The sequence below is a fragment of the Phyllostomus discolor genome, chromosome 9 (assembly GCF_004126475.2).
Source record: "Phyllostomus discolor isolate MPI-MPIP mPhyDis1 chromosome 9, mPhyDis1.pri.v3, whole genome shotgun sequence".
Lineage (NCBI taxonomy): Eukaryota > Metazoa > Chordata > Mammalia > Chiroptera > Phyllostomidae > Phyllostomus > Phyllostomus discolor.
The window spans coordinates 81,030,911-81,050,258 of NC_040911.2; the positions used below are offsets into that span (position 1 = coordinate 81,030,911).

The 19,348-nt window shown below is 53.1% G+C and overlaps 1 protein-coding gene and 1 long non-coding RNA gene across 4 annotated transcripts; one reads left to right on the forward strand and one right to left on the reverse strand.

Annotated features, from left to right (window-relative positions):
• Positions 1-3,750: 3,750 nt before the first annotated feature.
• LOC118496797 lies at positions 3,751-8,459 on the reverse strand. The gene is made up of 3 exons (XR_004899350.1): positions 8,449-8,459; positions 6,411-6,419; positions 3,751-4,148 (listed from the first exon to the last, which is right to left on the reverse strand). It is a non-coding gene; the product is annotated as an uncharacterized LOC118496797 (long non-coding RNA).
• On the forward strand, positions 4,423-18,997 carry C9H20orf27 (chromosome 9 C20orf27 homolog). Of its 3 annotated transcripts, none has more exons than XM_036009607.1 (6): positions 4,423-4,516; positions 13,023-13,140; positions 14,525-14,667; positions 16,948-17,086; positions 17,961-18,083; positions 18,325-18,997. In XM_036009607.1, the coding sequence occupies exons 2-6, from the start codon at positions 13,122-13,124 to the stop codon at positions 18,423-18,425; spliced, it is 525 nt and encodes a 174-aa protein (XP_035865500.1). In that variant the 5' UTR covers positions 4,423-4,516; positions 13,023-13,121; the 3' UTR covers positions 18,426-18,997. The 3 variants fall into 3 exon arrangements, with proteins under 3 accessions (XP_035865500.1, XP_028380701.1, XP_035865501.1); XM_028524900.2 differs by lacking the exon at positions 4,423-4,516 and adding an exon at positions 5,120-5,265; XM_036009608.1 differs by lacking the exon at positions 4,423-4,516 and adding an exon at positions 12,226-12,246.
• The last annotated feature ends 351 nt before the right edge of the window (positions 18,998-19,348 follow it).

Genomic DNA, 19,348 nt, shown 5'->3' on the forward strand with positions numbered 1-19,348 from the left:
AATACAGGGCATATATGTAAAGCTCATCAATCATTGTCAGGCAGTAATGATCAAACAATAGATAACATTCAAAGAACTATGAGGGCTTATTTAGAGTCAGGGTCAGATAGCTAAAGGGCCATAAAACTTTGGGGAAACAAACTCATTTCATGCTCCGACACATCATTTAAATTGAGGGTATTAGCAAAGCAGGTTTCACAGGATTTTATGCATTCTTTCTTAGGCCTGATCTCCCCAGGGAACCCACCGTTTCCAGCACAGGGCTGCACCCACCCCTAGCATTGTTTCAGGCTTAAGCTGGGCTGGGGATGTAAGGCAGCCAAGAGATTAGGAAACTTCTTACAGACAGAAGGAGGACTCAGGCTATGTCTAAGCTGAGGGGCAAGGCTCCATCACCCCTTTCTCCACAGCCCCCGAAGTCCTTCCCCGAGGGACCCCTCATGACCATGCCTGTCTTAGGTTGTCCCTCCCTTGAGGACACTTACTCATCATTGGCTAACCCGTCATACACTGGGGGGTCAGGCAGAGTGAAGTAAAGGGGGCAGCGCCCCTGCCAAGGAGATAAACTTTGTCTCCTTAGTGGCTTATGGTCCCCAGGTCTTTTCACTCAGCCTTAGCCACGGGGGATTACAACTTCTGAAACCAGGCAGTGTGGTTCCCAACAAAAGAGAAACATTGATCAATTGCCTCTTGTATGTGCCCCAACCAGGAATAGAACCTGCAACCCAGGCATGTGCCCTGACCTGGAACAAAACCAGCAACTTTTCACTTTACAGGATGATGCCCAACTGACTGAGCCACACCAGTCACACTGATTTGTTTCAAATCTTTTACTATTAGTAATATAACAATGAATAACCTCATACATTCATAATTTAGTATTGTGTACAAGTATATCTGCATGATAAATTCCAGTCCTGGGGTTGTTAGTGTCAACATAAGAAATGTCCAAACCTGTAGAGGGTTTTTATGAGTTTATTTGAGCCAAACTGAGGACAATCGCTGAGAAGCAAACCTCAATGAGTTGAAAAAATGCCCTGGAAAATGGCAGTTTTGCTCCTTACTTTATACATTACAATCATGAAATCCATTGGTGATAGATTAGGGAGGCCGGAGGAAGCAAAGTGGGATGGGGGGTGATTGGTGTGGTGGAGTGGGGGGGTGGGAGTGGGGGGCTGCAAAACCTCTGGGATTGGATACAAAGTAAAATGATAGACACATACTTCTTTTACACAGGTAGGTACAGGATAGTTAACAGTCCACAACTGACACGATAGCAGTAACAATGAGGGGATCTGTGGTCTCCTCCCTGATGTGGTGGTTGTACCTGGAGGGTTCTGGAGAAAGGGAAGTTACCTTGATATTACAAAGGTATGTTATCTTAGATGCAAACAGACAACATGCAGGCTCAAGTAAGGTAACGATTGCATTTTGTCTGGGAAGATTCTGGACTAGGACGTGACTGCCCTCCGTAACCTGCTTTTAGTTAGAAAGTTCTAATTTCAGACCATCCTATGTGGCTACTTCAGGTGTCTGAGTAAGGCTGCCATGCAGGTCTCCCCTAAGTTTGTCAGGTTTAGTATGTGGCACCTTGTAGGCCACATTAGGTCGAAGAGTACATGCATTTGTAGTCTTGACAGGTATTGTGAAATTGTCCTCCATAAGGGCATGGTTGAGAGCAGAGGCTCAAGATTGGTGGCCCATTGCCCCACTTTGGTTTGTGGAGTTGTGTTTTTACAAAATTAATTGCTAATTTTAATTAAAAAAAATAAATACTTTATTTTTAGAGGAAGGGAGAGGGAAGGAGAAAGACAGAGAAACATCAACGTGAGAGAGAACAGTGATCGGTTGCCTCTCGCACACCCGCACCTGGGGACCTGGCCTGCATTCCAGGCATGTGCCCTGACCGCTAATTGAACCTATGAACTTTTGTTTTGTGGGGTGATGCTCAACCCACTGAGCCACACCATTCAGGACTAATTGCTAATTTTTATGTTGATGAGGATGTGAAACAACTGGAACTCAGAGTCTGCTGATGGGATTGTGAGTACAGTCATTTCAGAAAACTGGTAGTTACATATAAAATTAAACATTTGCCTATGCTATTATATCAGTTCAATCAGAGACCCAGAAAGGATCTGTTACAGGGGTTTATATGACTTTGGGTAACTGTTGAATACGCTCAGTAAAGCTGTTGTCTTGCATCTGATGCTGGAACTTAAAGTTCACAGGTCAGGCTGTTGGGAAGGGAAGATGGATATAAGATGGGGAAGAGGAAAAATGAGCTGGAATCCACGAGCACAGGCTGGAACCCTAGAGGACAAACTGGAACTCATGTTAGTTCCCACTGCGTCCAGACTTGGTGATGTGGGTGCCATGGGGGAGAAACGGGTGCTCTTTCCTGTCTGGTTCAGGAGTCAGAGAAGCTGAAGGAAGATCCAGGGCAGGGAGGAGCAGTTGCAGGCCTGTGTGCTCCCCCATGGCAATCAGGTGAGCCAACAGATCGGCAACAAAGTTCTTGGGCCACAAAGCTCCTGCCTAGACCTTGCAAGTGTAAAGACCATTATAACCACTGCTTTTCTTCTATCCTCCAAATCTTACGCAACAATATCTGTTGTGGCCCACCCTAATTGGAAACATACATGGAGAATTCCGGGAAATGTAGTCCACCCTAAGTTGGCACATTATGAAGCCACTACCGCTGTTTCAACAATCCCAGTCCTCAATACATACTCAGGAAAAAGGCATCCATGTGTTTACCAGAACATGTACTGGAATATACAACACAGTTTACAGTAGTCCCCCCTTTTCTGCAGGGGTTACGTTCTAAGATCCCCAATGGATGCCTGAAACTTTGGATAGCACCAAACCCTATATATACTTTTTTTCCTACACATGCATAGCTATGAGAAACTTTAATTTATAAATTGGGCACAGTAACAGGTGAACAACAATAACTAGTAATAAAATAGAACAATGATAATATACTGTAGTAAAAGTTGTGTGAATGTGGTCTCTCTGATAACCAATCTCATAACAGAGATGGCCATGATGTGGCTACTGGGTGGGTGGCACAGTCAGCATGAATTCATGTAAAGGACAGGATGGGGCAGGACAGCACAAGACTTTGTCATGCTACTCAGAATGGTGTGCAATTTAAAACTTATGAGTAGTTAATTTGTGGAATTTTCCACTTCATATTCTGGGACTGTGGTGGATGGCAGATAACTAAAACCATGAAAAGTGAAATCACAAAGGGAAGCAGTCCAGTTAGCAGTGACTCTGTGTGTTTGAAAGAGCCAGGGGTGGTTTGGAGAAGTTGGGTAGAAAGACATAAAAAAGGCAAACGAATTTTGCCCATGAGAGGAGAGTAGGAAGGACATGCCAGGTGGGAAGGTAGCATGAAATCAAATGTCCGCACAGACCCAGAAGGTAAAATTAACGTGAGAAAATAGGGATTGGTGGGGACTAAGGCAAATTGATGTACTAGCTTTTGTGCCAGGCTGGAATGTGAGTTCATCTCCTTAGAGTTTCTGATATTTCAAAAGAGGAAAAGGAGGAAATAAAGAATTATAATTTTTAAGTGCCCATGTGATGGCCCTGGCTTGGTAGCTCAGTTGGTTAGAGCATTAGAGCATCATCCAGTTACGCCCAGGTTGTGAGTTCCATCCCTGGTCAGGGTACATACAAGACAATGAATGTATAAAAAAGTGGAACAAATTGATGATTCTCTCAAATCAATTAAAAAAAAAAAGCCCATGTGGGCTAAACACAATACAACTGCAGCCTGCTTTGGGCCCACTGTCTGCCAACTTTAGACCTTATAGAACAAACGCGAGAATACAACTGGAGAGGGAACTAATAGAGCACAGGGAACTGTGGGGTTGAGTAGTAAGAAAGCATCTGGCAGGAGCTGGTGGGCTGGGATCAGAATACGGAAATCTCTCAATGCTGTTGCTGGAGGACAGCATCTCAAACGCCAGAGTGCGCACGAATCACCCGAAATACTGCTAAAAGTTTGTTAGGCTCTTCTGGAAAGAGATGTTGAGCAAGTAGCGCTTTGTAGCAGGGACAGACTCGATAGAAACAATAGCTCAGGAAGATTAGTTTGTCAACAGCGTGGCATCCAGCGGAAGGAGGGTAGAATCCTTGGGGGCTCCACAAAGGCAGAAACCTCGGTCCTGAAAAGTACCTGGCCCTCAGCCCCTCGGGCCATCTCTACCTGAGTTATACCGGAAGGAACTGCGTGCTCTGGAGAGCTCCCTGTGGGCACTTCAGGGACTCTGTCCCGGCCAGAAGAAGAGGGCGTGTGTGTGAGACGGTATTGACAGATTCGCAGGCAAAGCTGCGGCTAGAACCGCTTAGGATCCGAAGGCCACGCCTCTCGCTAATCAGGCTCTAAGCTGGCGCCCACTTCCCATCCCGCAGCGCAGAGCCAGTCGCATCCGGCTGTCATGACGACCGCTTCCGTGGAGACCCGGCGCAGAGGCTGCGGTCCCCGCGGAAGCCCGCACAGGTTCTCCCAACCCCCACCCTGCGTGCCTTCTTTGTTTTGACGCTTATTTCGGCAAGCAGGGATCCCAAGACGAGTCTCAGGCCCGCGCCGGAGCGCTTCCTCCTAGGCAGGGCGGTGGGGTGTAAGGGAAAGAGGCCGAAACCCGGGGTTAATAGAGCGGTTCCAGAACAGGACCTAGAGAGGCGAATCAGTTGCGCAAGCGGGCTTGGAAGCTACTTTCTCGTGCCCCACCTACCCCTGAACGCCGCCTTACGGCCGCTCCAGGGATCAGAGTCTAGGGGAGGTCCCTTCCAAGTTGAGGCAAAGGCGGGAGGTACAGATTCCACTGCTGAAGGTGGGACGCGGGCGGGGCCTACTCGAGGCGGTTCTCCTTTCCGCTCACCCTCCTGCCGGATACTGGCCCCAGGATACATCGGGAGGCCTTGCTACCTACATCGCGATAACTCCCCGACGTAAGTGCGGTCTGGGGTATGGGAGGTCTCGCACTGCGCAGCCGCAGGGGACCCGGCATGTGATACCGTGGAGCAAAGCCCGTTGGCTGTTCTCTACCGCCTGTTTATTGGTCCGAAGCATTCTCGCCCCACCCCCTCGGTCGACCAATGGGCGGGGGCGGGGGCGTGTCCGTAAGGCGGGAGGCTGCAGCGCTGGGATCCCTCCTCGTGCTCAGCGTGGAGCCCCCTGCAGCCGCCGCGACCGCCACCACCCCAACCGCGGGCTTCCCGACTCGGCTCTGGGTTGCGTCCCGCACGGTGAGACTGTGCCTCCTTCCGCAGCCACCTCCCGGTTTCTCTCTGCTCACGGGTATCCCTTTCCGGCTGAGCCTCCGTCCTAAGCAGTCGGTACAGGAGACCCCATCCGGTGGGGCGTTGGGCCGGGGCGGGGGTTGATGGGGAGCCTTTCCACTGTCGGCGCCGGGCTCGGGAGGGTTCTCTGGCATCTGAGCTGGGGAGATGTCCTACCCTGGGGATGCGAGTGACCATCAGCTGGTGTAGCTGGGGTATTTTTCGCCGGGCGCTGTCCGGGGCATGTGTAACACTGTGAGGGCGGGGGCATAACGGGGTCAGCGCCATCAGCATCCCACCCACAGCCATTGCCACCACCTCGCTGTGTGACCTTGGACGGGTAGCCTCTCTGAGCATCGAATGCCTCGGCACCCTCAGGGAGAAGGGTAGTGATGTCGGGGAGTGCAAGCTTTGGAGACTGCGTCAACAGAGGGCAGGGTGGGGAGGGCACAGTATTATCTTTGAGGAGCAGAACGGAGCAGCCACCTCGCAACCTGGGAGGGATATCGGGGGGCCGCGCCCTCCAGCCTCATCTATCCTCGGAGAGGATGAGAATGGGACTGGGATGGGGCGCCACACCCACGGGGATGGAGGCGGGAAAGGATACAGGGTCCTACACCCTGGACCCTAGTGCACCTGGGGACTTGGCCAGCACCTCCCTGTTGTCACACTGCAGGAGGGATTCGATATAGGTTCTGGACCGGTGTTCCTGTTAGTGAGCAGGTGCCCTGCTGGGCTGAGAAAGGAGGCATTGGGCTACTTTTCCTCTTGAATCTTGTCATGAGGAAGTGGGAGTAGGGCCTTTCTCTACAGTTTCCTCCTCCTGCCCAGGGAACTGAAGAAAGTCAGGGTCGGTTGACAACCTTGAATCCTGCCTGGCCTTTACTTGTTGGGACCACCAGGTTGGGGCAGGCAGTCTGGAGGCTAGAGGGAATTTAAGCACCTCCTAGCTAAGGGTTTGGGGAGGGGTTCTGTGAGGAGGGGATAATGGGCAGGGGAGTGCAGTACTTCTTGGGGAGACTGGAGGGTGTGGCATGGTGGGGGTCCCTTTCCCTATTCACCACTGCTCCACCCATTTGTGAGAGAGAGAGAATACCCGCACCTGTCCTTACCCCTTTGGCCTGCTGGAGGCAGGAAGACATGGAGTCACATCCAGACTGAGTTGATGTAAAACTGCCACAGCCACACCCGACTTCCAGTCTTTCCTTTCCAGGCATTGGTTTAGGTATGTGGGCCCCTGACTGTGTGTTCAGTCTGTTGTCAGGTTCTGGACTCAGCAGGTCAGTGTGGCCTCAGTGGGCACTCTTTTTACAAGATTGAGCTTGAATGAGAAGCTGGACAGTGCTTCTGACGGACTAAGTGCTTAAACCAGGTCTGAGCCCTGGGTTGAGGGTGAGGGGTAGGTGGGAGGTTGTGGAGTTCCTGGCTTGGACAGTCCCTGAACAGATTGAGAGTGGGGATTGGGGAATGAATGGCAAGTGAGGCCCCAAGAGGTTAGCTTGTCCCAAACTACAAAGCAGAGGACAAGCTGTGGCTGACCTTGTCCTGTGATACCTGAGACTTGGGGGCTGCCTCTGGGGCAGAAAGGTGGTATGGGCGTGCAGCTGTGGGGTGGAGGAAGGGCAAGAAGGTGGCAGGTTCTGGAGCTCCACCTGCCACTTATAGACTGTCTTTGGCTCTCCTTCCAGTCTGGAGCCTTGGACCCCATGGTGGGACGACCTCGAGTAGCAGCTAGCATCCTGTGGGACAGGAGTCTAAGGGGCTGAGAATGCTGGGTTTCTGTGTAACTGTCCATCTGTCTACTCACTTGTCATGTCCCTGGGCCTGCTCTTCATGCCAGAGGCTCCACTAGGCTGGCTAAGCCCTGCCCAGTGTGGGGGTGGGGGGCGGGTAACCTTGAAGCAACCATCCTATCCAAAGCTGAGAGGGACCTGAGCTGGCAACACGCTATCCCCTAGAGAGAAGTTTTCCTCAATTTCCCTGAGAGTAACTGAGAGCCAAAGAGGCCCCCAAGGCCCTCATTCTAGCTTTCCAGCCCTCCCCATCCTGTGACTTGTCCATGGTATCACCCCTGACCTGCTGACAGTCTATATAAGAGGGGGGTGTCAGGGATTTTTATTTTTGACTGGGTTAGGGCCATTCCCCAGGATGTACATTCTTCACATCAATCTTGTGAATCCCTCTGGTGTGGGGGACAGCAAGCTCCCAGCAGTCTGTTCTGTCAGTCCTTAGGGACATGTCTGGCCTGGGAGTGGGGAAGGGAGAAGGCAGGAAGAGGTGGCAAAGGGGAGGGAGGCCCGTCAACCCTTGAGCTGTATTCTGAGAAGGCTGAAGTCCCAGGAGGTGGTGGTGGTGGTGCCATTCCTGTCTGTTCCAGTATTGCCTGAAGCGCCTCTCTGCCAGTGCTGCCCTGAAATTGCCCGTTGCTTCAGAAACCAGGCCTTTGGGGGTTTGCTTTTTGCAAAGATGGAGGTGGAGTGGGGAGCGTTGTCAGAGCTTCAGACATTGGCTGCACCAAACCCTCAGAGGAAGAGGCCACTGCTTTTTCCTGTGGCACAGATGAGGACACTGAGGCACAGAGATGCAGAGTAACTTGGCCCATGGAGCCTGCATCTGAACCAGGGCTGCTGGGCTCTGGGAGGCTGTGAGGCTTGGGTCACACTCAGGGCTTAGCTGGCACAGAAGGGGGCCTAAAGGTTCCCTGTGGGTGCAGCTGCAGGAGGGCGGGGCTCAACACCCTCTCCTCCTGCTTCTGATGAGGAATTGTGCAGATAAGAGTCTGGCTTCCAGGGGACGGCGTCTGGCAGGACTCTGCTTTAAGAAAGGATGCTTTCTTTTTCTAGCCTCCTCTGGGCCCCTAAATTCACTTGCCTCCCCCTCTGCTTGTTCTGACCTGAGCTCTGGTCAGCACATGAGATGTAGGCCCTACCCTCTGGGCTTTCCATGTCAAGGATGGACTGGGCGGCACATCGGTTGATGGGGGCAATGCTAGAAGAATACTAGGGGGAGGCTGCACTCTGAGATGGGGGAGGGGTGTGCCCTTTCGGGCAGAGGTTGGCTAAGAGAATGGGATGGGGCCTTCCTCTTCCTGAGAACATTTGGTAAGAGTCTCTCCCATAGCTGCCTAGAGGGCCCAGTCAAGGCCCAGACTTGGGCTCCCCTTACTTTGGCTACTCATGCCACAAATACGAACATAGGTTTTCCCTGCCAGGTCCTGGGCTGGGTGCTGGACCACAGAGGTTGGCAAAAACAGCCACTGCCCTTGTAAGATGGGGAACATGGATATCAAATGATACCAGAAGGGAGAAAGGGGATCCTTTTAAAGATTTTTGTCAGGCCTATGCTGGGATGGGCAGGAGTGGGTGGTGGTATGCTACCTGAGAAAGGTACTCTGGGGCTGAGATCCAGTGAGATCCAGGCCAAGGGGACAGGATTGTTCCAGGCAGGCAACAGGCAGGGAAACAGGGAGGGGCCCTGCAAGTACTAGGTCAGAGTGTTTTGTGAAGAGTCCCCAGGAGTCTTTGCTCACTGGCCACTGGCTAAGAATCTCAGTGTCCTGGCAGATGCGGGGATCTTGTAGGCACTGGGCTGTCGTTCCCTTGTGGCTGAGAGGTGTGGCTGGAACAGCCTCTTCAAAAGGTAAGGAAGATGGTCTGGTACCCTTGCAAATAGCCATTGTCTCACATGCTCATAGTTTCAGAGGGTGGGTGGGGTGAAGGCAGGCTTCTCCAAGGGCCAAGATCCCTGGGGACAAGCCGAGTGACCCAAGACTAAGGGGCTGCCCTGCTGGACCTGCCCCCAGAGCAGCCCTGGACAGAGATGAATGGGGGTGTAGTTCCCCTCCCTGTGCCCTGGGCTGGGTGGGGCCTGGGAGACAGCCTCCAAGGGGGTAGGGGATGTGCTGGCCTGGAGCTGTACCTGCCCTGGTGGCTCCCACGTTCCTGAGACCCAAGCCTTGAACCTCCTTCTACCAGGGGTTCCTGGCACCCAAGCTGATCACCCTGCGCTCGAGGCACAGCTTGGACCTGGGTGGGCTTCTCAAACTGGGACGTGGGGAGGGAGGTGAGGCTGGCTCCCAGGAAGCTCAACACCTGAGAGACCCCCAGGTCATACCCTCCACAGGCCCAGCCCCTGACTGACTGTGAGGCTGCGAACTCATGGTTTCTCTTCCTCATTCCCTGGACTAGCCGAGGTCATTCGTGGGTCACTCATCTCTAAATCTTTCAGTGTGTATCTCTGAAAAACAGGACAATACTTCTCTACAGAACGCAATTTCATTATCTCACCAAACAGGATCTGCTCTTACTTCTTAAGTCTGTCATCTAAGATCCAGTCCCATTCACATTTCCTAATTATCCCTCAAATACAGTTTTGACAGGTAGTTAGAAACCCCCTACCCTGTTTATGTTTCTTCTTGCAGCTGGCAGAGTGGAAAAAGACGGGTCATTTGTCCCATGGAGTATCCCGCCTTCTTGGTCTCTGTGTGTTAATCTAGTACCGTGGTTGGCAAACTTTTTCTGCGAAGGGCCAGATAGTAAACATTTTAGATTTTGCAGGCCGTGTGCTCTCTGTGGCATTTACTCAAAGCAATTCTGCTTCACTGCAAAAGCAGTTTTAGACAGCATGTAACCCAACAAGCGTGGTTGCATTCTGGTCAAACTACAAAAACCAGGCTGTGGCCCCACAGTCTGGTTTGTTTGTTTTTAAGATTTTATTTATTTATTTTTAGAGAGTGGGAAAGGGAGGAAGAAAGAGAAGGAGAGAAACATTTATGTGTAGTCACCTCTCACACAGCCCCCCACAGGGGACCTGGCCCACAACCCAGGCATGTGCCCTGAGTGGGAATCAAACCAGCGACCCTTTGGTTCACAGGCCTGTGTTCAATCCACGGAGCCACACCAGCCAGGGCCCCACAGTCTGTTTTCTGCCCATCCCCTATCTAAACCGCCCTTCCTTTATTTTTTTTCTTCCACTTTGGTGGGGGGGGTGGAACAAATCAGTTTCCTGTAACTATCCTGCCTTCTGGGTTTGCCTCATTTGGTTCTTGAGGAAGTCATTTACTTGATTTATATTTTTATCCTCACCTGAGGACATGCGTATTGATTTTAGAGGGTGGAAGGGGGCAGGGAGAAACATTCATACAAGAGAGAAACAGAGAAACATGGAGGGAAGCATCAATCAGTTGCTTGTAGTCATGTGACCTGATGGGGGATCGAACCTGCAACCTTTCAGTTTCCTGGATGAAAGTGCAAACTGACTGAGCCTCACTGGCCAGGGTGTGGAACCATTTAATTTGTTCTACTAACCTCTGTGGTTTCTTTTTTCATTGTTTTTATTTTATTTTATTTTTAATTTTAATTGTTGTTGAAGTACAGTTTTCTGTCTTCTACTCTCATCCCAGCCCACCCCCCCAGCCCTCCCCACTTCCCTCCCATTTCTCCCCCCACTAGTTTTTGTCCATGTGTCCTTTATACTTGTTCCTGTAAACCTTTCCCCTTTCCCCCTGAAATTCCCTCCCCTCTCCACTCTGGTCACTGTCAGCGTGTTCTCTATTTCAGTGTCTTTGGTTATATTTTGCTTGTTTGTTTTGTTGTTTAGGTTCCTGTTAAAGGTGAGATCATATGGTATTTGTCTTTCACCGCCTGGTTTATTTCGCTTAGCATAATGCTTTCCAGCTCCAGCCATGCTGTCACAAAAGGTAGGAGCTCCTTCTTTCTTTCTGTTGCATAAAATTCCACTGTGTAAATGTACCATAGTTTTTTGATCCATTCATTTACTGATGGGCACCTAGGTTGCTTTGAACACTTGGCTATTGTAAATTGTGCTGCTATGAACATTGGGGTGCATAGGTTTTTTTGGACTGGTGTTTCAGGGTTCTTAGGATATAATCCTAGCTGTAGAATTGTTGGGTCAAAAGGCAGATCCATTTTTAGTTTTCTGAGAAAATTCCATACTGTTTTCCATAGTGGTTGTACCAGTCTGCAATCCCACCAGCAGTGCACTAGGGTCCCCTTTTCTCCGCAACCTCTCCAACACTTGTTATTTGTTGCTTTGTTTATGATGGCCATTCTGACCAATGGGAAGTGGAGGAAACAAAGCTGTCATTGTTTGCAGATGGCATGATAGTGTACATAGAAAATCCTATAGACTCCACCAAAAAAACTGCTCGACCTAATAAATGAATCTGGCAAAACAGCGGGATACAAAGTCAATAACCAGAAATCAAAGGCATTTTTGTATATCAACAATGAAACAGTAGAAGCAGAAATCAAGAAAGAAAACCCCATTCAATATAGCAAAAAGAAAAATAAAATACCTAGGAATAAACCTAACCAAGGAGGTAAAAGACTTGTGTGCAGAAAACTACACAACACTGAAGAAAGAAATCAAGGAAGACACAAACAAATGGTAACCTATGTGTTTTCACTAAGCCGGAAGTTGGTGCTAGGGGCTCGATTAGATCCAGCTTACACATTTTGGAAGGTGCTGTGCGCTGGTCAGTGGCGCTGTGCTTCGGTGCCGCCTCCCATCAGAGTCTCAGTGTGTCAGGTTCCACTGTGAGCGAGGGACGATAGGCTGGTGCGTGATGGGCTGGTGTCACATCTCTCCGATGCCAACCTGTGTCATTTCCCTTGAGAGCCCTCGGTCATCTGTTTGTGCCATGTGGGCATCTGTGAACATCCACTTCTGTCAACCTTTTGCCTCCCAGCTTAGCATCCACTGACGCATTGCCCCGGCCTGAACTGGGGGCTGCAGAGCTACTTGGCATTTGGTCATTCCTTTGTTATTTAATAGCGAGAATTCTTCTGTAAAGAAGAGCTTTCTTTTAACCACCGGAGCAACTTCATTACAGAAAAGGCCAAGAGACAGACTGAAATACTTCTCGTTATTGCCAGTTTTCAGAGGAAAGATTTAGGGCATTGCTGCCGTCAGGAGCGACAAAGGAAGGTTTGGGTTTGTTTGTTTGGCTTTCTCGTCTTTTTTCCCTAATCTCTGAATGCCCCCATTTTTGGTATTTCATCTGTTTCCGTCGGTTGCACTCATTATTTTTGATGCTGAGATGGTCCCAGCTCAGCCCATGGGGGTCAGACGGCTCACATGGGCTTCCCCGGGCGCCTCCCACTGCCCCCCTGCTTTGAGGTTAGGGCAGCTGAGCTGGGGGGCAGCCCCTCCACAGCCGTCTGTTCTGTATATGGCCCCGACTGGTCACCAGTAGGGAAAGGTCCGAGGGCATGTTATCTTCTGTGCGCCCTCGTTTTTGCTCCCCACCAAGCATACTGTTGACTCTGACCTGGACCTGGCTGTATTGGCTGTGTGACCTGAATAATGCAGACTCTGGCTACAGGAGGGTGTAGCTCTTGGGGTCACCAGCTCTGGAACTGGCTCTTAGAAGTGCCAAAAAAGTCCCCTCCTTTCTAGATTGTCCGTGCCGTCAGCCTCAGGTGCCTTGGGCACACAAGTCCTGTGCTGGCACTTTGGCATCCAGGGGTAGGCCCTCAGCTCAGCGTGTGCTGGCTGGGCCCTGGGTCAACAGGGTGCTGGGCAGGGAGAGGGCTCTTGGTGAATGGGAGATGTGGGTAGAGGAGTGTGGGCCGTGCTAGAGGACACAGGCATCACTTGGGCTGCTAAGAGCAGCAGGGTTTTGGGACCTCCCTAAGGGGAGGTCTCTACTCTCAGGCTGTGGGTGGCCCTGACCCGTGCCTTTCCCACTCCCCACCCTGCAGGCTCCTTCTGGTGTCCCTTAGAGCATGGGAGGCTGCTGAGCTTGAGTGGCAGGGTCCAGTAGGAGCTGCGAGTTTCAGCCCTTGGCAGGGAGGGCATCCATGGCTGCAGCCAACAAGGGTAAGTGCCATCTGGGCCTGGTGGGGTTTGCAGGGTCTTCTGGTGGGCCCTGGTCGAAGGGATGTTGTTGCTTGAGGGGCCTCCATTGGCTGTGTGTGCATGTGTCTGAATGTGAGTACAAATGACATCAGTAATTGCACCAGCATTTGTGGCAGGTCCTGGGGCACACCCAGGCCCTAGCAGGGAATGTGGTGACCCCTGCTGGTTCCTTGGGGTGCCGGTCTTTAGAGGTGTGCCCTCTTGCCCCTTGTTCCAGCCTCCCTGTTCCCCTGGGGGTGCCGTGGAGGGCATGAGGGGCTTTGGGTGAGCACTGAGCCTGGTGAGGTGAGTAGAGCCATAGAAAGGAATTTTGGTTCATTTGGAGTCCAGAAGTACTCATGGAGGGTTTCAGGCAAGGGAGGCCTGATGAGATTTGAGGGTCAGGTCTGGGCTATCTCAGCAGGGAATGCGGGAGTGCCAGCCTGGCTCCCGGGGGTTTCCACTGGGTGTCCAAGAGCCCAGGCCATGGCTGGTCTAGGCCCTCACACAGGGAGGACTCTGAGCAGGGTTCTTGGGAGGTGTAGGGGCTGTGGGGGCCAGAGAGGACTGGGGTCATGCTCTTGGTAAGACAGACCTCCCCCAGGGGTAGGCCCTCAGCCCAGCTCTTGGTGCTCTGCCTGCGTCAGCGTCCTGCCTCCTGGCTTTGGAGAACCTGATCCGTCTGGGAGCAGCTGAGGCCCTTACCCCTTAAGGGGTTAGGCAGAGGAAGGTGTCCCTGGGAAGGGTCCTGGAGGCTCCCCTTGGTTCTTCCATCTTTCCTGCCGATGAGCAGTGGTGAATTAGGGGCAGCTGCAGCCCCTCCTAGGTGAGTGGGCTCAGTGTGGGCCTTGCCCCTTTGTTTTTTCCCCACCCAGATAGGTCCCATAGAGCCATTCCTGTCCTTGCCCCTCACCCCTACCAGGTTGGGGTCATCAGGAGAGATAGGTGGGGGGACCTTGGGCACAAACATACCTAGAAGAGAAGGTCCCAGAGATGGGGAGCTTGGCCCTGTGGAGGGGAGGCCTGAGCTGAGGTGGGCTTTGCCTGGGGCTAGGTGAACGTCTGGGAGACTGTCTCTTCCCGTCTCTGGAGTCAGCCTTATTCCAAATGAGGGGTCATGCTAGCTAGTTCCTGACTCCGCATGACACCCGTACTTAGGGTGTGTTTTTGTGGGAGGATTGGGCCTCGCACCTCATGATCCCCAGTGTCCGGTTGGAGGTAGCCTAGTGCTGAAAGGAGTCCAGCCAGTGGGTGCTGGGTGATACCACTGGCAGTTGCAAGGGGCAGGGAAGCCACAAGGGGGAGTCATTTCTTGGGGTCAGGGGAAGGCTGCAGTCCCTGGAACCCTCTCCCACTCTCCTTGTAGGCAGCAAGCCCAGAGTCCGGAGCATCCGCTTTGCGGCAGGCCACGATGCAGAAGGCTCCCAGAGCCACGTCCACTTTGATGAGAAGCTGCATGACTCGGTGGTCATGGTCACCCAGGAGAGTGACAGCAGCTTTCTGGTCAAGGTATGTGCACACCTGCCTCCATCATCAGCCTCATTTCCTCTTATCTCCTTCTCAGCCCTGCCTGGCGTCCTGGGCCTGTCTGTTCCATGCCCTCTAAACTGGCTCCATAGGCCTTTTTTTCTTCTCCCCTGGGCCTCGGTTTCCCCCTCCGTAAAGCGGGAAGTGGTGAGATGGCAATGAGAGGAATGCAGTTAGAACGTCACCCCGAATGAGGTGAGGGGAGCGAAGGAGCTATTGTTATCATCAGCATCTCCCCAACGGTAGTGATGGAAGGTGGGTGTGCAGGCTGTGATGTCACAAGCCTGGGTCTTGCTCTGTGACCTTGGGCAGGTCACCTCAGCTTCCTGTTCTTTGAAGTGAAGACAGTTCGTATCCCACAGAGTTGGTGTGAAAATCAAACGGACGAATGTGTGTATGTTATGCAGGTAATTATACTGATGACAAGGTATGACTTTATTTACCTTCTTTGCCAAACTTCTGGCTGATTTTCACCCCCATATTTGCTATTCAGTGGAGCACCCTTTGGTCATACTTCACACACCCTGTGGTGTGGCTTCTCCAGCTGCTAGGACACTGTCAGATCCCACATCCACTTGGAGGGACGAGAGAAAGTCTCTGGAGGGGAGGGACTGGGGGAAACAGGCAGTGAGGCCCTCAGGCTGGACAGTAAACCAGGGCTCCAGAGTTGAGCAGGGAGGCCCCGGGGTGCAGGGGGAGGGATCTTGTTCCTGGAGATCGACCGCCCTGAGGAAGGGCCCAGGTTCATACCTACTTCTGCCCAGTCCTGGCTCTTTCTCCCACAGCTGTCAGCCTCCCCAAGGGAATAAACAGAATGAAACAAAACTTAAAAAAACAGCTCCTTGTCCCCCACTCCCCATTGCAAAATTCATTCATGTCTCATAGAGAAAATCTCTGAAGAAATTTAAAAGTACCCAGAGTTATAGAACCTAGAATAACAATGGTTAATATTTTGATGTGTCATTTTAGCCTTTTTTATAGCTTTGTTTCCAAAAACAAAAAGCTGGTATCACAGTGTAACAGTTTTTTGCTTACGCCTTTGTTACGAGCCATCTCCTGCCTCTGTCAGTAAATAATTTTCTACAAGATCTTACAACTGCTTGGTATTCCATTATATGTGTCATCGTTGATTTAGCTGGTTCCCTGTTCCTGGTGTTACTGCCGTTTCTATTTTTCACTGTTATAAATAGGGCAGCAATGAGTATTTTTTGCACATCTCTGAGTGTTTCCACTGGAAAATTCTGCAAGTGGTGCAGCTGCATCACAGGGTCACCACTGGCAGGTCTAGGAGAAGGCTCTCATGAGACGCGTGCCCTCCACCTGCACAGTGTGGGAGCCAAAGGGCCTGGGCTTTATCACGTGGTGACTGCAGCCCCGTCCCGATGAAAGGCTCAATGTTCCATGCAGCCAGTCCCAACGGGCTCCTAGGGACAGGGCCGTGCGGCCCGAGAAACCACGTGCAGGAGAGGAAATGTACGTGTGAGCCATGGGTACGGCATGCGCCCCTTTGTGTCCTGGACTGGCACTCTGGTCAGCCTATCCACTCAACAGCCACCCTGGCTTGTGACCCTTCACATGACTGGCATTTCCAAGGATGAGGGCACTGGTTGCCAAGCACCGTATACAACAGAAACTGCTTGGACCCTGAGTCGGGGCTGTTGGACACACTGACCCTTGGGGTGGGCAGGCGGGTGCCCACGATCAGATGCCAGCAGGCAGGCAGGCCCGGTGCAGCCACTGGTGCCAGGCCTGTGGGCCAGCTTTGGACTGACACGGTTGGTCTCGTGTCATTGTTTCTAATTCTATCCCGTCCTTCATTCTGTGCAGTCTGTGTTGCCTTGTGTCACCACATGAGTGACCAGAGAACCAGTGTCCCTGCCCCGGACTGTGGACTCCGGGCAGGTGGATGGGCCCCTTCTTGGCAGTGGCTGGGAGCTTGCTATGTGCCACTTATGGCGAGACTGACCTAGGGGCCTCCAGCGACTTATTTCCTGGCTTCCATTTATTGTCTATAAAATGGGCCACTGAGGAGCTGTGGGGTACATGAGACAGGTGCCAAGGAGCGTGTGGCCCAGCTGTGGGGTGAGGTCCCTGGGAAAGGCCTGAAGTCACTGGGCTGGGGGCAGTAGGGAGATACAGGCCCCCCAGGAGTCCCAAGGAAACAGGTGCAGAGGCCCACAGGACCATAGATGGCATGATCTGGGTGGGCCCTGGGGGAGCTGTAAGTGAGGGTGCTTCCTTCATCCACCCTTCCTGCTGCAGGTTGGCTTCCTGAAGATCCTGCACAGGTATGAGATTACCTTCACTTTGCCCTCGGTGCAAAGGCTGAGCAAGGACATCCGAGAGGCGCCTGTCCCCAGCCTGCACCTCAAGCTCCTCAGCATCGTGCCTGCCCCAGAAGGTGCGTCCTCGACTCAGGGCGCTGGAGGCTGGCCCCCCTCCGGCAGGGCCTGGGCCAAGTGGGAATGAGAACACAGGGTGCCCCTTTCCCTCCATCTAGTGCGGACAGGCAGCAGTCAGGGACATGACGCCTCTCCACAGGCTTGCAGTGTGGCACCTGGGCAGGTCCTGTGCCCCAGGCCTCAGTCCCCGGACGGAAGTCCATGGGCTCACACTGCCACCTGGGTCTGCCCGCTCCCTGACAGTTTACTCAGTGGGATGGTGGGAGCCACTGAGGACCTGGCTCTGGACCTCCAGCCCTCCTTCCTCGTGTCCCCCAAGAAAAACCTGCTGGAGCCTCAGGAACTCTGCTTGGCTCCCTCCTAGCACCCTCCTGGGCTTTGGGCTGGGGGCTGCTGCTCCCTACCTCGCCAGCTTCAACCCCTGCCCCCCCATAGGCTGGGTGATCAGTTTCACTGTGTGCTGAAGTCCCAGCTTTAGTTACATGTCCCCCCACCTCCTCATGACCTTGCCCTTAAGTGGACTGAGCAAACCCCTCAGGCCTTTGCCTCTTGCCACCTGATCTGCTCAAGTCCTGGCCTGCCCACCCCCCTTCTCATCACTCCCTCTCCTTCCTGCCATTTCGGGGAATCAGCAGGCCCTCCTGGAAGCCTACGTTTGGTCCTTGGAGCCTTAATGTGACCCACGGGCCCAAGGCATGTGGCGCTCATGAAGAAGGGGAAATTTCTGAGTCCTGTGCCCCCGCCTTGGGGACATGGGTCCTGGACCACCCTTGCTCCTTTGGAGGAGGTGGCCAGTCTCAGTGGTGGTGGTGGGGCCAGTGAGTGCCGGGGGGCAGGGGCAGGAGGCCATGGAGATGCTGATTGCCCGGACAGGTTACAGCATCAAGTGCGAGTACACGGCGCACAAGGAGGGCGTCCTCAAGGAGGAGCTGCTGCTCGCCTGCGAAGGTGGCACAGGCGCCTGTGTGCGAGTGGTGGTGCAGGCACGCGTCATGGGTGAGAGTGCAAGGCATGCATCCGGCTAGGGGACGGGAGCCCCAGTTTTGCCAAAAGGGGATTCTGCCTTCCTCCAGTGTGAAAAAGGGGCCCTTACCCTGGCTGGGGTTTCCTACCTCTTTGGTGGGTGTCTTTCTCTCCCCCCACCCCAGTAGAGCCCTGAGAGAGGGTGGAGGGGTCTCCTTGGAGTGGGTGGAGTGGGGGTCCAGCCTGGCACCCTGACTTGCAGTCTGCCTTGCAGACCGGCACCACGGCACGCCCATGCTGCTGGACGGCGTCAAGTGTGTGGGTGCTGAGCTAGAATACGACTCGGAGCACAGCGACTGGCACGGCTTCGACTGAGGCCCATGCCCCGGCCCACCTCGGGGCCCCTCAGCCTTAATCTCCACCTCTTCTCCCCGATGCTGCATGACGGTGTGGCTTCCTCATCCCTCCCCAGGGTGGGCGTGGGGGGGCTGTCCCGGGGCCTCCAGGCTGGGGCCTCCCCGCGCCTCACCTCTGTCTCCATTGTTATCACCTTCCTGCCCCTCCTGCATCCTCCTCTTCCTGCTTCTTCCTCTCCATGTGCCTCAGTCTCCTGCAGGAAGAAATGGGTTGAGCCCCCAAGGAGCTGTCTGAGGAGGGGGCAGGGGAGGGGAGGACCTGGGGTGGGTAAACCACCCCGCACTGCAAGCCATAGGAGCTCCAGCCAGGGCCTGGGAGAGGGGGGAACTGGCGCTCTGATGTCATCGCCCCATTGCTGCTGCTGCTGCTGCTGTCTCATCTAAGCCACCTCCTGTCCCCCCACCCCCAACTGCTGTTCATGGCGAACTGGAGGGAGGTACAGGTCTCAGCCCCTACCCCCAGGTGTGTGTGACTTGGTTTTTAAACAACTGGTTGGGATAAAAACTTAAATAAAACTTTCAGTGGATACCCAAGGCCAGTGGATTTTTGTTCTCTAGGGCCCCAAAAACGCCCAGTCCTCCGAAGACAGGCCAGGGAACGGTTCCGGCTAAGCTGCTTCCAGGAAGTAAGGACACTGGGCGGTATAAGAGCAGCTAACCCCCAAAGAGTTATCTACAGGTGATGGCATTTTCAGTCTGGGAATAGTTGCCGAGGCAGTCTGGTTGGGGAGGGGCCCTCTGCCCAGGCCAGAGAGCGGTCAGACAGACTGCAGGGGTTCTACTTGGAAGTTTGACAGGGAGAAGGCAGCACCCCCTTCTGGCCAGTTCTCAGCCCACGCACAGCTGAAAGCTTTCTCCCTTCTTCCTGGAACCCAGGCCTCC

What these genes read in the sequence shown, in the direction of transcription:
- C9H20orf27 (XM_036009607.1), top strand. An exon ending in CATCGTGCCTGCCCCAGAAG is followed by an intron (nt 17,087 to 17,960) that starts GTGCGTCCTCGA and finishes TTGCCCGGACAG; the next exon opens with GTTACAGCATCAAGTGCGAG. An exon ending in GGTGCAGGCACGCGTCATGG is followed by an intron (nt 18,084 to 18,324) that starts GTGAGAGTGCAA and finishes TCTGCCTTGCAG; the next exon opens with ACCGGCACCACGGCACGCCC.